Here is a 15,923-nt window from a genome sequence, read left to right as displayed (position 1 = left end):
CGCACCCTTCCGGGGCGTCGCGAGGGAGCGAGAGAGACAGAGCACAGCCTCCAGGCGCAGCAACAGCGCGGCTCTTGCATCCCCCCGTCGCTCCAGGACGGTCCCCAAATAAATTCAAGACAAGACGCGGCATCAGATAGACACAGTGGCCGTCTAGTGGTGGGGGCGATGGCGGTGCTCGGGTTGATGCATAGCGTTGGGACAGTTGAGGGCCGCGCCGAGGAGGCCCAGCAGGCCGCACAGTGGGCCGGAAGACCGGTGGAGGCGGCCAAAACTCTAGACGCGTTTTGCGCTCTCCCAAAATCGTTGCGGTCAAAGGCAAAATCGTTGTGGTCAACGTCTTCCCGATACAGGGCATCAAAGAGTAGGGTCTTAAGAATACTAGGACGTCGAGGGAGGCCTTTTAATGCAACTAGATTGGACACAGTGGCCGCCCAAAGTCAGTAAAATCAGCAAATTTACGAGATTTGACCGCTTTTTGACCAACTTTGGTCCCAAAATCGTTGCGGTCAAAGGCAAAATCGTTGTGGTCAACGTCTTCCCGATACAGGGCATCAAAGAGTAGGGTCTTAAGAATACTAGGACGTCGAGGGAGGCCTTTTAATGCAACTAGATTGGACACAGTGGCCGCCCAAAGTCAGCAAAATCAGCAAATTTACGAGATTCGACCGCTTTTTGACCAACTTTGGTCCCAAAATCGTTGCGGTCAAAGGCAAAATCGTTGTGGTCAACGTCTTCCCGATACATGGCATGAAAGAGTAGGGTCTTAAGAATACTAGGACGTCGAGGGAGGCCTTTTAATGCAACTAGATTGGACACAGTGGCCGCCCAAAGTCAGCAAAATCAGCAAATTTACGAGATTCGACCGCTTTTTGACCAACTTTGGTCCCAAAATCGTTGCGGTCAAAGGCAAAATCGTTGTGGTCAACGTCTTCCCGATACATGGCATCAAAGAGTAGGGTCTTAAGAATACTAGGACGTCGAGGGAGGCCTTTTAATGCAACTAGATTGGACACAGTGGCCGCCCAAAGTCAGCAAAATCAGCAAATTTACGAGACTCGACCGCTTTTTGACCAACTTTGGTCCCAAAATCGTTGCGGTCAACGTCTTCCCGATACAGGGCACGCTGGCGGTGCTGGCCCGGGCCAGGCCTGTGATAGGTGCACTGCTCTTACTTGATCGCGTGCGTTCACGGCGCCCTGCCTATTTTTGGCCGCGTTTACGCCTGGCCATGGACTGGCCCGACCGGCCCTCGCGCCCCGCGCCCACCGGGAAGGCAGTGGCGCTGCGGTGGCCCTTGCCCCGATGGCCACTCTTGGGGTCTTCATCCTTCCTCCCGGCCCTTTGATTTGCCTTTCCCCGAAAAAGGATTAAAGCCTTTGATTGCTCTACTCCGTGCCGGCAGGCCTGGCCAGCGGGTCAGCGCATCTGCCCGCGTCCTTCCGACATTCATTCCATGTCGCTCCGTCTCTGTCGCACCATCGCGCCACGCCGACACGCCCACAGGGTGCGAGAGAGACAGCCTCTGTGTCTGGAAATGCTCTCCTCTCCGGCCGGCGCTGACTGCTGCAGACTGAGTCTGTCTCTGTCGCACTCGTGGGGCGTCCCGCTAGAGGTGCGAGAGAGACAGAGCGACGAGAACGACTCTGGGTCCGCTGTGCGGCGCAGGCGCACTCTCCGCCCCTCCGGCAGTGCCCTGGCAGTGGCGTGGCAGTTGCCGTGCCGTCTCCGAGACACTTAGCGCCTTTTAATAAACTCCTACACCAAATGAAAATTCCTGGGGGGCGCTGCCGCGCTGCCTCGACGCCTCGGGAAAGGACACAAACAGGGACGCGGGGAGAGGGGAGGGGGAGGGGAGAGGGGCGTGTTCTTGTTGCTATCTCTGGGAGTACACGCGGCCGGGCCTCCCTGGGCCCTCCTTCCCTCATTCCGGCAGCGGGAGGCACGACATTCATTCATGCATTCATTCATTCATTCATTCATTCATTGGGATGCCGTTCGTTTGGGAACAAGTTCGTTCGAATCGTCCTCGTCGTCGTCCGCCGGCCCTAGTCCCTGTTTCCCTGCTCCACGCCTGGAGGGGAACGCCCTTTTTAAAACGCGGAGGGGCGGCATTCTCTCGGTGTGCGGTGTGCCTCGCCCTCACGCCTTTTCCGACCAAACGAAGCTAGCCTTGCAGTGTAGCGACTCTATACAGCGACCGGCTGCATTCTCCGTGAGCAAGACGATTAACTACTGCTAGAGTTAGTCCATCAAACGGCAGTGCCGGGCCGTGCACGCCACTGTAAGAACTGCACTCCCCCGCCTCCTGTGTGGCTCCTCGGCTGCTCTCGGCGCGACCGTTTCCAGGGCCTAGAGCACGGCCAGGCGATATGTGTGTGTGTGTGTGTGTGTGAGAGAGAGTGTGTGTGTGTGAGTGCTGCTGCACCCGTTTACCCGCTCGCGGCAACCGCCGGGCAAGCCTGGCTGCAGTTGCATCCGTGGCCGGCAGCTCGCGATGCAATCAATGGTCGAGAACCGAACCGGTTTGCGAGTGTGTGTCTGTGTGTGTGTGTGTGTGTGTGTGTGTGTGTGTGTGTGTGTGTGTGGGTCGCGGACGGGCCGTAATGGTCCGTATAAATGCACGCGAAATCGGCTTGGCGACGACGCCTTCAGCGAAATGCATAATAAAAAGGGGCGTGGCATGCGACGCGATGCGACGCGAAGCCGGCCATTCACGCAAGTTTTCGGACAGGGCAGGGCAGCCACACACACACAGACACAGACGGGCACACCGATATCGACCGGCAAGCCGCGACCCTGTAGTTCAGCCGGCCGGACTAGCGGCCCTTGCATAGCCGTCAACTCCACGACTCCACGCCACTGGGAGTGGGTCTCACTCACTAACTCACTCTCTCGCGGCGGGGGCGTGCCGGCCGACCGGCCGGGGCTTCGACCCGCGGGCCGCACGGCGCAACGGGGGCCGGCCGTCGAAGCCGGCGCCGCCGCCAAACCACAGCACCGCCAACAAGTCTTGCTTCCTTTATGCCTTTGCAGTGTGGGACCAGAACCTTCCTCTCGGAGCGTCCTTAGCACCGGCCAAGGGGCACTGTTTGAGCTGGAGCGACTCGTCAGTGCGTGTGAGCGGCGAGCACTGGCGGAGCGGTGCCCCATGTTTGCGTTTGAGAGAGCAGAGAGAGGCATTGCCAGACGCCCACGCCCTGCCTGCACAGTGCACCGCACCGCCCCGCGGCACGGAATCTGCCCGCGCAACAGGTCCTGCAGGCGGGGCTGGCGGGGCTGGCGGGGCTGGCAACTGCTGAGAACCCCATCCCATCCTCCCATACCGGTTCGGCATCAACAGTGCCGCCGAGCCGAGGCATACGTGATGAATCACCTCAAGTCCTTCGCCTCCAGAACAAAAAAGAGTTACGCCGGCCGGCCTACATTCGGAGCTTTGTTATTCCAGGCTGCTTCTCCAGGCTGCTCCTCCAGGCTCTCCTCCAGGCTGCCCTCCTCCAGGCTGATTCTCCAGGCTCTCCTCCAGGCTGCCCTCCTCCAGGCTGATTCTCCAGGCTCTCCTCCAGGCTCTCCTCCAGGCTGCCCTCCTCCAGGCTCCTCGCTGCCTGGAGAATCGCTTTGTTATTGCAGTTCGCTCCAGCTGCAGACTGATTCCGGGAGACGTTGTCGTCGCTCTGTCCCTCTCGAAACTATGCAGTGCGAGAGAGACAACAGTCTTGGCTCCAGCCGTTGCTCCAGCAGGATGCAGCCCCGAGATGACCTGCCCCGCCCCGCCCCGAGCATGCCGGATGTTGGCGCCCCGGCTCGGCTCGGCCGCTCGGCGCGACACGGCGCGGGGCGCGGCAGGGCTCGAAACGAGCAGAGCGTGCAGAGGGCTCCATCTCACCTGGCCGCCGGACACGGCCGGACACTGGAGAGAGACAGAGAGAGACTCCAGCGCGCTCTTCTCTCTCGCTCCAGCCGACTCCAGTACAGCACGGCGCACCTCAGCGAGCCCGCCGAGCACCATCCATGCCGTGCGTGGCGTGGCGCGGCGGGCGCGCCAGCAGAGACCACCTCACTCACCTCAGCGGCCACGCCACGCCACGGCGGGGCGACGCGGCGTTGTCAGACTGACTCCGCTGGAGGCAGCACACACACGCACACACAGGTCGGCCGCGCGAGCCCAGCACGGCCCGGCACGCAGAGGACAGGACACCCGTGCTGTAGGACAGTACCCGCATAACACCTGCCAAAGTGCTACTCGCCGCCCTCGCCAGGCTAGCTGCCTGGCTGCCTGCCTCTGGCGCGCGCGCGCACGCGGAACGGAGCCGGAAAACCCCCGGAAAGACGCCGGGCAAGCGTCGGGAAAGCGCCGGGAAAGCGGGGCCGCCAGCGACTTGAACGCTGGAACGGCGCTTAGCCTAATTGGGTGCCTCTAGAAACCACTCGCTGGAGCGGAGCGAGCGGAGGAATCTGTCAGGCAGGCCGCGATGCTGCGATGCCTCCGCCCCGATCTGGAGGAGGGCCTAACAGCCTGCCGGTCTGTAGTCCGATTCAGAGAGTCGTTTTCGTCGCTGTCTCTCTCGCACTCAAGGGGCGTCGCGTGGCGGTGCGAGAGAGACAGAGCGACTTTCGGAATCAGTCTGCCTGCTGGCTGGCTGACTGACTGACAGTCGGAAGAGTTTCTCTCCCGTTGACGAGGTGGAGGCGATGGAGGTGCCGATCTGATGGCGGCCTCGGGGCAGCTTCACGCCCGGCCAAGGTCACCGTGCCCCTGTCTCTCTCGCACCTACAAGGAGCGCCCCTGTGAGTGCGAGAGAGACAGAGCGACGAAAACGACTCTCGGAATCGCTGGACTGTCTTGTGGTGCTGGATCGCACTCGTCGCGGCCGCCTCGCCATCCCCCTTTCCTCCTTTCGTCGCCGTGCCGTGCGGTGCCTGCTTCGCCTGCTTGGGGGAGCTTGGTTTTGTCCCCGCCTGTACAGCACGTACCGTCGCAGGGGTCACCGGACAGAGACAGCTCCCGCCAAAACAACGCGCCCAACTTTTTCTGCCGCCACAACTTTCTCGCAGCAGTATACCCCGTTTTGTTTTGCTTCGGGACAATACGGGCAGAGTCCCGCCCGCCCCGCCAGTGTCCTGCCCGTCCCTCTCGCACTCACAGAGCGTGCCGTTAGGGTGCGAGAGAGACAGAGTGACAAGCCTTCAGGCTGTCCAGCTGCCAGGCTGCCAGCAAGGACCTGTTGTCCTGCCGATTGCCCGCTCGAGACACAAAGTCCTCGGTGAGTACTTGGGGCCTCTTGGAACCCATAATCGACCGACACCACCGCGTTGATCGAATCACAGCACGATCAAGACGGACCACCGATCCATCTTTGTTCTTGAGTGACTACAGTTCAGTTACACGTGTTCCGGGGAAGTTCAAGGAAGGGTCAGTGGAGGGGGTGGGGGCAGAATGAACCCTCCAGACTCGCTCCGAGAGTCGTTTCCGTCGCTCTGTCTCTCCAGCGTCGTCCTGTAGGTCTGCCGAGCCGAGGGCGTCGAGGGCGTCGATGGCGCCCAGACACTTACGGACTGTGACGAGCTTGGGGTCGTGGGCGTCGACGCGTTCCTGTACGCGGCGGACGCGCTGCTGCAGCGTGGTGGCGCGCTCCGCGATGCTCGTCATCTCCTTGGTGAGGCCGGCGAACAGGTCGTCGGCCGCCTCCAGCAGCGAGGACAGCTGCCGGATGGCGCAGCACAGCGTGCCGTTGAACACCGCCTCCAGCTCGTAGTCCTGCACCAGGGGCTTGCCGTCCGGGCCCGTCAGCTTGGCCCTGCTCACGTAGACGGGCTGCACCGTCCTGAGGACGAACGGCATGGCTAGGCCGGCACTGCTTGGTGCTGCGAGCTTCACGGTGACATGCTGCACTGAAATCCACGCGGCATTCTCACAGGACCACTGCACTGTCTCACTCGCGCTCTCGCGACATGGTGTCCACCGTGTCCACCGGGTTGGAGCAACCGGTGGCCCGCGCCGCGGTCGGTCCCGGCTAGTCCCGGCACCGCGACCACGACCGTCGGACCGGAGTCCTGGGGCGAGGCACGCGAGGCCCTCACTGCTTCGTACTTGCCGGCACGACTGCTCGACAACAACTACCACCACCACCACCGCGTCGCCGCCGCGTCGCCGGTTGAGCGGGCGCGCCGTTGCGTAGAGTTCCGAGTCTCTCCGCTAGAGGGCGGTCAAGTCGCTTGGAAAGGTGGGAGAGCGGGAGATTCGAAGTCATGTTCGTTGAAAGGGTTAGTCTCTAGGGTAGGCCAGGCTTCCCTCCCTACCGTTCTCCGAGTTCCGAAGCTTTCTAGTGTCGAAGGCTTATTGCCCGGGGCCACATGATGTTCCCTTGTTAATTTCCGCAAGGTGTCTCAGCATATGGGAAGAGGTCGAAAGAAAGTGATATCAGAATAAGAAAAAGGGCATTAGGCTACTCTTTATTCAGTGAGATACATCAGAAAAAAAAAAAAACACAGTATAGCACTACACTTTTTTTTGTTGCTTTTGTTCTTGAACAGGTAGTGACTGAAAATGGGTGTAAAATACACAATTTCACAAGAGATACAGAAAATTCATGCACATAAACTCATTATTAGGCATCAGACAATGGGCACGTACTTAATGAGAATGTACTAGCTATATACTGTACTTACAACTCATACAAAAATAATAAATGACACTTGCCAAATTACAAGTAAAGGCACAAAATAGGGAAAAAAACTAAACAAAATGACCCTTAGTTTTTTAATTAAATTAGTTCCACAATTCATACAATACCAGTTTAAAAATTACGGTTACATATAGCACACCAATGAGACATTGCGGGGGAAACACTTCTTGTTCTTAGTAAATTATTCATGGATCCTTACAAAGATGAATGTGAGAAACAATGAGAAATAAAGCATCACAGATAATGTTTAATGAAGAAGGCAAGTCACTCATACTCATAAAATTCTGGAACTGAACAATGAAGTAGTTCAACCACGTGTTTGATGTTTTACAACAGGCCCAAAGCAAGGGGAATTGGAATAGTCCACTAGATCTCAACAATATAATTTGCAAGGATTCATCTTTACCTTGACTAAAATTTCCAATGGCTAAGCAGAAAACGGCACAGGACATGCAAAATTAAAAAAATTAAAAAAAAAAAACAGCCCAGTAGCTGAACAGACTCATTCTCACCTTAAATGAGATGGCTTCTAAAGCGTTCTTTGGCAAATGGATAGTCACTGGACATGAAACCAGGTCATTCACAGCCTTGGAACTATAGTACCACCTTCAACAACATGTGGACATAGAAGGCGATGCAAGTACTGTAAATGGACAGCCTTCAATTCCCTTTCATGGCTGCAGACCTGGATATCCTTCTAAGTGACAATTAACAGAGATCTGATTTATTTTGGAAGCTAGCGACACTTAATGGAAGCAAATTAAAGAATGGTACATATAAAAGCGATAACCTAACAAATCACGCAAACTTAGATAATAAAGTGGATGAGTAAATTACCACTTATGAGACAAATGTTGGTTGGTAACTTTTTCGCTTTATGGTCTACAGAGGTGAAGATCAGCAGTGCAAGACAAAGGGATTTTGACAAAAAAATAATCTGGTAACGTTTCAGTTACACACACACAGTTGTGATCTATGAATCTGAACTGAGAAATGACCAAAAGACAATGAAAGTTGATAACAAACAATAAAAGTAACATTAGGATAATATTAATAGAACTATGTTTACAAAATTAATAGTGTTTATGGTGGTAATACAGGATTTAGTTACATAGTGAATAATTAAAACACAAAAGGGAAAAGAAAAACAGGAAGTGCAATTTCAATTATCTGCATGAAACAGCAGCCTCTCAAGCTTATGTACTTTCGCAAAACAACCAAAATATATGCAGCAATTCTCCTGAATAATCAAGGAGAAATATAATATTTTCACCATAAAAATTAACCTTGACAGTTGTTAAGAACCCAAATTCATGCAGTGCCTGGTGTAAAATAAATTGTTATAAGTAAGTGATAAATTATGAACTTTCCTGGAAGAGAGCTTGAGAAGCTACACTGTACTGCAAAAAGCACTCAATCATTTAACATTACCCTGTTACGCTTGAGTACCTTGAGTACCTGCGCAGGACATTTATAACTCACAACTCTAGTCTGTCAGTCTACTAACAACCAACCTGATTGTGCTTGAGCAATACAGTACCTAGTACAACAAAATCACTAACTACATAATTGGACGAAACACAATGCAATGTATATACCTTGTTTCAAATTTAGAAAACACTTACAGACCAACACACAAACTGCACCTTGCCAGAAATGCCTCACTGCAATCTTCAAATGAAGTTGACACTCCAAAGAAACATGAAATATTGGCACACATACTCTGAAGAAAAAGCAGTACACGTCAGAAGACTTGGGTGCATAGGAAATGTTAACAAATAAAAGTTGCATGGATGTAAACCACACACATATGCTTCAGAGCATTCTGATAATAAAGTAAACCGATGAATCTAGCAATCACAGCACAATTACTCATAAACATTTCAAGCAGGAAACCACACACATACAAAGCAATATAATCACACATTCACTTACAATCATACTGTCTTATGCACAGCACGGCTAACATTGCTGAACAGTTTCTCTTATCTGCATGTCCAGTCATCACAATAGCAATGCAAATGAGCAGACAGGATGAATAAAATACACAATACATGGACTTTAAACTTCAATCAAATCCACTTTGTACTATAGAAATGAGTGCTTTTAGCACAAAACATTAGTTAAGATTATTGTTTGATGCAACCTTACAGATAAACTACAAATTTTTTAATAAAAATACAACGTTTATAATAAATCAAAATAAGAGTTTTGCATTTAAAACATAATAAAGGTTACTGTTATAGAGAAAACAATATACTTCAATATTTAATAAATCCTAGAAGGCGAAAAGTGCACCTTAACTATATAAACTATAATAATAATAATAATCATAATAATAAACTGGGAACAAGCAGGATATTTAAATTCACACAAGTGCAAGCAAAGCTTCATACACAACATGTAACACAACAAAGTACCGCAATGGTAAGGATATATATATCTGGTAGGAATCGATTTGATCTTCATATCCAGAACAACACCATATAAACCAAATTTAAACTTCAAAAAAGTAACAAGGATGAAGGAAATTATAACAAGATGAATGAGAACTCAAAACTGCCATGATGTATCAACAGATTTCAAGCATGAACATATGGGGAACAGTTCATGGATTCCATGGTTTATCAACTGTCCCCATAAAGCTAAGGGCATGTAGCATGAAAGCAAGGACAATCATTCTCTTAAAAATGGAAATACTGCGGCAATGGAATAATTGTAAAGGACCCCACCCCCACCTTCAATAAATGGAAAGCAAATTTAATGAAGTTATTATTACCAACTCTCAGTCCTAGCAAAGGACAGAAAAGCAAAGTACAGCATCATTCGAGCAAAGGTATTTTAACTTCTGTTTTCAGACAAATACCAATGGATATGATGCCTTGAAGAATCATAGATGCTGCTAGACAGAGGACCCTTAGATTTCTAAATATTGCTTTTTTTCCTTAATAAGAGAAACAGAAAAGAAACACAAAACAAAACCCCCTAAACAGTCCATTCACATTTCAGCCACCTAAATTAGAGACATCGGTTGAAAATGTTGTTAATATTTGGCAAAGAAGGCAATGTTCACTCATAAACACTCCAAATAAAAGATTTACCTTAAAAAAAAAAAATAAACAAGCTACAGCGGTAGATTGTGCAATTCAGTCTCTTGACTTCTTGTAATGCAGAAGCTGTTGACTGCTGTCTTAAAAGGAGCACTTCATATGCATGAAACTCATACAGTAAGCAGACCTACCCCACATTACTTGAATCACTTTTGTAAAAAAAAATACTAGAAGAATCACAAACCCTAAATTTAATGAACCAATGATATGTGCATAATTTGGCACCATCAGCCTTTGAGAAATTCAAGCAGAGACATGCTCGGCAAAATTTAGTGCCAAAAAAACTTGAGACTGTCTTTTAAGGCCTTAAGCAAACACCAAAACCATGATACTGCTTGTAGAACTCATGTCTGTTTCAAATTATTTTAAAAGAAATAACTAATGATGGGCCAGATCTAAGTTTCTACATTAAAATGGCTATTATTTCATTACAAGGGGGAGGGACCTCCCACCGTCCCTCTTCAATACCAGTTAACTACAATACAATCAAGGAAAATGATGCCCTATGGCGGCCATAAGTTACAAAAGATAGGAACCACTTTTTTCCGACCATTTTTGAACCTGTGAGCCAGAGGTCTACCTACAGATCTAAGCCCTACAAGCTGTATTGCTTACTGAATGTGGACCAAACAAACAGGGTAGAAGTGCCCTTAAAAGTATATACCATTCCTTCCCTTTCAGTATCTAAACCTGTTAAAATATCACCTCTTACTGAATCTTAAACCTAACAATCCTACAATCAACTGAGCTAAAACTGGACATTATAAAAGTGAAAGCATTTTACATCCCAAGCGTATGTACACTACACAAACACATTACCATCAATTTCAGCTTCACATCATAGCTCTGAGGTGATTTAAAATGCTCTGAGGAGAGGATTGAAGTTAAGAAAGGATCTTCAACATGTTCACATTTGTGAAGAGGTTTCTTCCCTTTAAACAATTCAACATCCAATAGCATCACACCAGATCACCAACCTCACTTCCTCATTCTTGATAAATCCTTTTTCTTGCTGGTTCAGGCCTTACTCAGTTTGGGGTAAAAACGCTGCAGCATCACCTCGGCAAATTGGACACGTGCGATTGGTCTGGAAACACAATTGTAGTTTTTAGTTGCAGTTTAAGTTATTTACTCTACAAACTCAATTTTCAAACAGAAAAAAACAAACACAAGTGAGGAACGATGCCTATACTTACCTTTAGCCATTTGTCAACACATTTGGCATGGAATTCATGTGAGCAAGGTAAAACTCTTAGAACTTGACGCATCTCAAAGTCACACATACAAATGACACAAGATGTTTGATCACCTTCGTGAGTGTCAACATTGTACCTGTAAATAATAACAGAAATAAACAATAATGATTATAATTAGAAAACATGGCAACTACAAATGACCTCAAATAAAGCAAGGAATTTCATACTTGTAAGAGGGGAGTTGATCTATCTCTGGCTTATTCAGTCCTCGAGGTTTAGCTTCTCCTAAACGTTCCGCAAGATTCAACAGGGCTTCGTAATTTTCAGTCTCCATAGATTCACCTGTGCCTAAATCACCTTGATTGTATGGTGAATTAGTAGGTGAAAGCATAGCTCTGTAATTAATATTAAAATAATAATAATAATAATATAGCAGTTTGATTGAAAAAAGTGCAAATTTAGAGCAGATTCAAAGCCATACATGAAGTGCAGGAGAAGATTAGGATATGTAGTAGTTCCTGTCGACACAAGATGAACTCGACGGGCAGGGGAACGCCGGAATGCACGTTGTGTCAGAATTTCTAAAGCTCTGTTGTGCTGCATCGAGAAAATAGTATCATTTTAGAATTCAGGTTACATTAAGCCAGACACCAAGTAATTTTGCTTTGTTGATTTGGTTTCTTACCTCAGGCAAAAACACTGGTGGAGTTGGAGGAGTTGGTGGAGGTGTGCGTAAAAGACGCAGCACAGACATTGGAGAAGGAGTGACAGGGGGCGGCAAATAGGAATGAGCATGGGTATGTGAGTGAGCATGAGGATGAGGTTGAGCATGGGGGTGGGGATGAGGGTGGGGGTGAGGTTGTTGATGGGGATGTGGATGGTGGTGGTGGTGGTGATGCGGATGTGATGGGTGGTCCCCGACTATAGTAGGCTCCATGTCAGGATTTCTCTGCAACAGAAACAAAATGTCATGATCATGTCTCATTCATGGGAAGGATGGTGGCAGAGACAGAAAGAGCAACAAACCTGTGAATTTGGGTGAGGGTGATAATGTTGCCCCCGAACCATAGTTGTACTGATTTGCTGCTGCGGTCCAAACAGAGCAGCCTGCCCAGGCGGCATGAAGGGCCCCGGACTGGGGTACCCTCCGTGGTACTGATGGGAGTGGGGGTGTGGGTGGGGGTTGGAGTGGGAGTGCGGATGGGGGTGGGGGTGGGGGGGACCGGGCGGGTAGGCGTGTGGATGGGAGTGAGGAGGAGGGGCGTACAAATTGTGAGGGGGATGCTGCTGGCTAGGATGAGGACAGGGGTGGGGGCAGGGGTGTGGGCATGGGTGGGGACAGTGATGGGGGTGCGGAGGGTGGGGGTGGCCACCGTTGTGGGGGTTGGGATGCATATTGTGGATGTGGCTCGGGGGCGGTTGGTGGTGGTTGTGGTGCAGGTGATAGACATGTGACGGATGGTGTGAACTCACAGAACCACTGAACTGTGTCACCTGCAACAAGACAATAAAATCAAATGAGCTATTCAAAACACAGACATGCAAAGTTAAATTTAAATATCGGCAGCAGCCTACCTGACATGATGGAGGAAATGGCGGTGGCGAGTAGAGCCCTGCTGGCAAGTGGGGCGGAGAGGAGCCTGGGCCAAACACAGGGACAGGCACTGGCACTGGAGGGCCAACCTACAGAGTAGACACAAGTTTTAAAACTGGACAGGAAGCAACAGGGAATGCCATTTGCCGCAATAGACACTTACCGCTGCGACTTCAACAACAATGGCCGATTGATGATTGGGGTTTGTAGGGACCGTTGATGCTGGAGGTCCATAATTCCCATGAGGTGGTGGGTGAGGCAGCGCTGAGTGAGGTGATTGAGAGAAGTTGTCCTGATTCCAAACCGACCCATGATCACGGAAACGATTTCTCCTAATAGGAGGGCTGAAACATTTAATGTGCGTACAAAACAAATTTTTGAGCCAACTCATTTACAGGTAGGAGACATGAAATGTTAAAGATGATGTACCTTCCACGCCCTCTTGCTGCTGAAGTCAAACGAGGAGAACGGCGAGGAGGTGGCTGAACATTGCTGGAATAATCCCACTGGTTTGCACGGACATGAGGGGGGGAAGGAGGGTTTGGCACTGACATCTCCACTATTTGGCTGTGGGATAAACGCCGTCTCTTGGGAGTTGGACTATCACTCTGTAAACAAAACGAAGCGGGTTGGAAAATCTATACACCAAACGTCAATGTCTGGAGGTCAACTATAATGCACAAAAAAATCAAAACAAACAACATCAACACTGAGGGCATGAGATCCTGGGATAGTAACTTGAAACTGCCTTAGAAATGTACGCTAATTTGATAAGAACATCTGACAACACAAAAAAATTTTAACACTGATTTAACGATGTCATAAAAATACATAGGGAAGAGAAAAACAGACAATTCTGGTAGCTTGTACATCTAGGTAGCTTTAAGTTGCATTTATGTTTTCCCTTCTTGAAATCTACTTTTTTTTTCTTGGGCATAACTCAAACAGACAAATCAAGCAATCTTACTTTTTGGTCATCATCTCTTCCAGCATTGTTATGGCAAAAAATTGAAGAAGAGAGTGTTGGACTTAACCTCAATTCTGTGAAAAGACAAACAATGCAGAAGTCACAATATCAATTGAATTAGTCAAATTATCAAATGTGACCAAAAGTTGCTCATAGCAACTAACCAGAATTTTGAAAAGGTGAAAATCTTGACTGAGGTGGCATGCGGACATCCACTGATGCTGATGCTAAGTTGTCAGAAGAAGGGATGTTCGACCTTACTAAAGAGCCCTCCTGAAATTGAATGAATTAAATGAAAGTGCTCTGAGGAAAGACTTTTGAGTCCTTATTAAGAAGAAAGGAGGCACTTACCTGGGCACAACTATTTATCTGCTGTGGGGGCGAGTTTCTGTGCAAGTCCTGGGTGTCTGCATGCTGATTATTTGATGCAGCTCCACCTGGACTTCTACTTTGCTTGGGAAACCCTTGACCTAAGTATGATGAGTCCTTTGGGGACAAGCTTGCTCCTGCATTAGGAGGGCAATCCCTGAAAAAAGGACAAACATTGTTATAAATACTTTCAAAAGCCTGTCATGAATCCAACAAAGCTCAAAGCAATTTTTGTAGCAAGTACACACCCTGAACCTAAGCATTGGCGAAAGTCCTTGGGGCGGTGAGCACGATTTCCTTGCCATTTTGGACGGCTGCTACCATTGCTACTATGATTAGGAGAGTGGCGATACGTCCCACAACCCCTCACACTATTTCCACGACTGCTTGAACTCATGGCTGGAAAAAGAAGACGAAACTAATTAGAATAGAAGCAACTAAATAAAATGCTGACTAAAATACACCTCCATTGGTCAAATAGAACATAGAATTTATTAGGGGAATTCCCACATGAAAGAATAAACTATGAATTTCTCAAGGCCGCATACAACAAACAATGTACTTTGAGGAAAGGCAATAAGGAAATTTGAACACAGCTCCAACATGAACAAAAATTTTGTGAACCTAATAAGGAAGATTCGCTAACATGACAGGAATCATAATAAAAAATTCAACAATTCGGACCCCTTTTAATACTTATTAAAATGATTCACAAGCTGGTTGTCATGGGCAAGAGAAACAGAACCTAGTGGCCTTGAGAGGTTGGACTTTCAGGGGCAGAGGCCCGCATCTGCTTTCGAAATAACGACGCAATTGTAAAGAAAGGGAAGAAATACCAAAACCATTCAAAGGCTTTTCTTGAACTTCAAAAATCTCGGCCCCATCTGAGAATTACAAGGCAAGACTGCAGCATAACCAACAATTCGCATGTCCATAACCCGCACGGTGGCCCGCTAGGGCGTGAGCCTCTTCCAACAGCGAGCAAGCGGTTGGCTAAAGTTAAAGGGAGCCGCCAAACCAAAGCAAACGTTCGCTTGACGGGCTGGGCGATACGACGTCGCAACGCCCAGCCAGCCACAAGGATACCAGGGACGAGGACGGCGATGAGGCAGCCCCAGCGGCCCCAGCCCACCAGTCTTGTGAAACCCGCACCCCGAATCACACTTTTCGTTCCAAATTGAAACGCACATAGTTACACAGGCACTGCACAGCGACAACCTTCACCGTCAACGTCGCACGAGCCTCACTGCGAGCATGAACATGAATGCACGGCCATTGCACAGGATTCCAGCCTCATGATGGCTTTCAATTTCATTGTTTTTCTTTCTCTCTGTTTTCACACAGCTGTCGCTCTCTCGCACTCATGAGAAAAGTTTCCTCTGCCTGTTATCGGCAAGACAGCCAACATAGGAGACACACCAGCTCGTCGAAAACGAAGCCCGCGTGAAATTCGGAGCCATGGCGAGTGGTCATGATGTACCAAAGGACATTTCGCTATCGTGGCGACACGCGAGCCGCACGCAATTCATAGCAGACGAAATTTGGCTATCACTTTCGGCGAAGCAGAGTTACATCACGGGGATGCAGACGATAAAAATTTATGCACCGCCCCTGACTTCCCCCCTCTACCGGGCCCCCGAGTGACGACACAGCGCCTCAGCCAATCAGAGAAGAGTTGTAGTGTTTTCTACTACGTGAGCTTCTCAAGGCAATCACCAAACAGGGAGAACAACCACTATTTCACCACTTTTTAACACTCATCAAAAATGAGATCAGTTTTTGTTCCATTTTCGCTGTGTTGAGGGCTTGCTTAATAAATTTATTAGTGTTTAGCAGCACTCAGTTGTGTCATGAAGTTGACTCACATGGTGTCACGTGACGGAACGGAGCGCTATCATTGGCCGAATACTGGCTGTTTACTCGATTTCTCTCCAGTGACGTCTGTTCGTTGTTGTTCGTTGTTTAGAGGAAGGTGAAGGTGAGAGAGGACGCGAGGAGTGC

General features: G+C 49.0%; 2 protein-coding genes across 2 annotated transcripts in view; both read right to left on the bottom strand.

Moving 5' to 3' along the window:
• The window catches only part of LOC117646937, a 42,033-nt gene extending 35,930 nt beyond the window's left edge, over positions 1-6,103 (bottom strand). The window contains exon 1 of the mRNA XM_034388320.1: positions 5,554-6,103. Coding sequence (XP_034244211.1) covers positions 5,554-5,842 — 289 coding nt within the window. The 5' untranslated portion in view covers positions 5,843-6,103. The remainder of the gene's footprint in view (positions 1-5,553) is intronic.
• A 4,637-nt stretch (positions 6,104-10,740) lies between these two features.
• LOC117647416 (E3 ubiquitin-protein ligase RNF38-like) lies at positions 10,741-15,412 on the bottom strand. The gene is made up of 15 exons (XM_034389145.1): positions 15,403-15,412; positions 14,759-14,806; positions 14,171-14,321; positions 13,905-14,079; positions 13,718-13,826; positions 13,554-13,627; positions 13,016-13,194; positions 12,750-12,930; positions 12,568-12,675; positions 12,019-12,486; positions 11,678-11,941; positions 11,474-11,589; positions 11,220-11,387; positions 10,993-11,128; positions 10,741-10,883 (listed from the first exon to the last, which is right to left on the bottom strand). Exons 1-15 carry the CDS (start codon positions 15,410-15,412, stop codon positions 10,821-10,823), a joined length of 2,250 nt encoding a protein of 749 aa, XP_034245036.1. The 3' UTR covers positions 10,741-10,820.
• Between the last annotated feature and the right edge of the window lie 511 nt (positions 15,413-15,923).

The sequence above is a fragment of the Thrips palmi genome, unplaced genomic scaffold (genome assembly GCF_012932325.1).
Source record: "Thrips palmi isolate BJ-2018 unplaced genomic scaffold, TpBJ-2018v1 HiC_scaffold_2, whole genome shotgun sequence".
Classification (NCBI taxonomy): Eukaryota; Metazoa; Arthropoda; class Insecta; order Thysanoptera; family Thripidae; genus Thrips; species Thrips palmi.
This window is presented reverse-complemented; position numbering and strand designations above follow the sequence as displayed.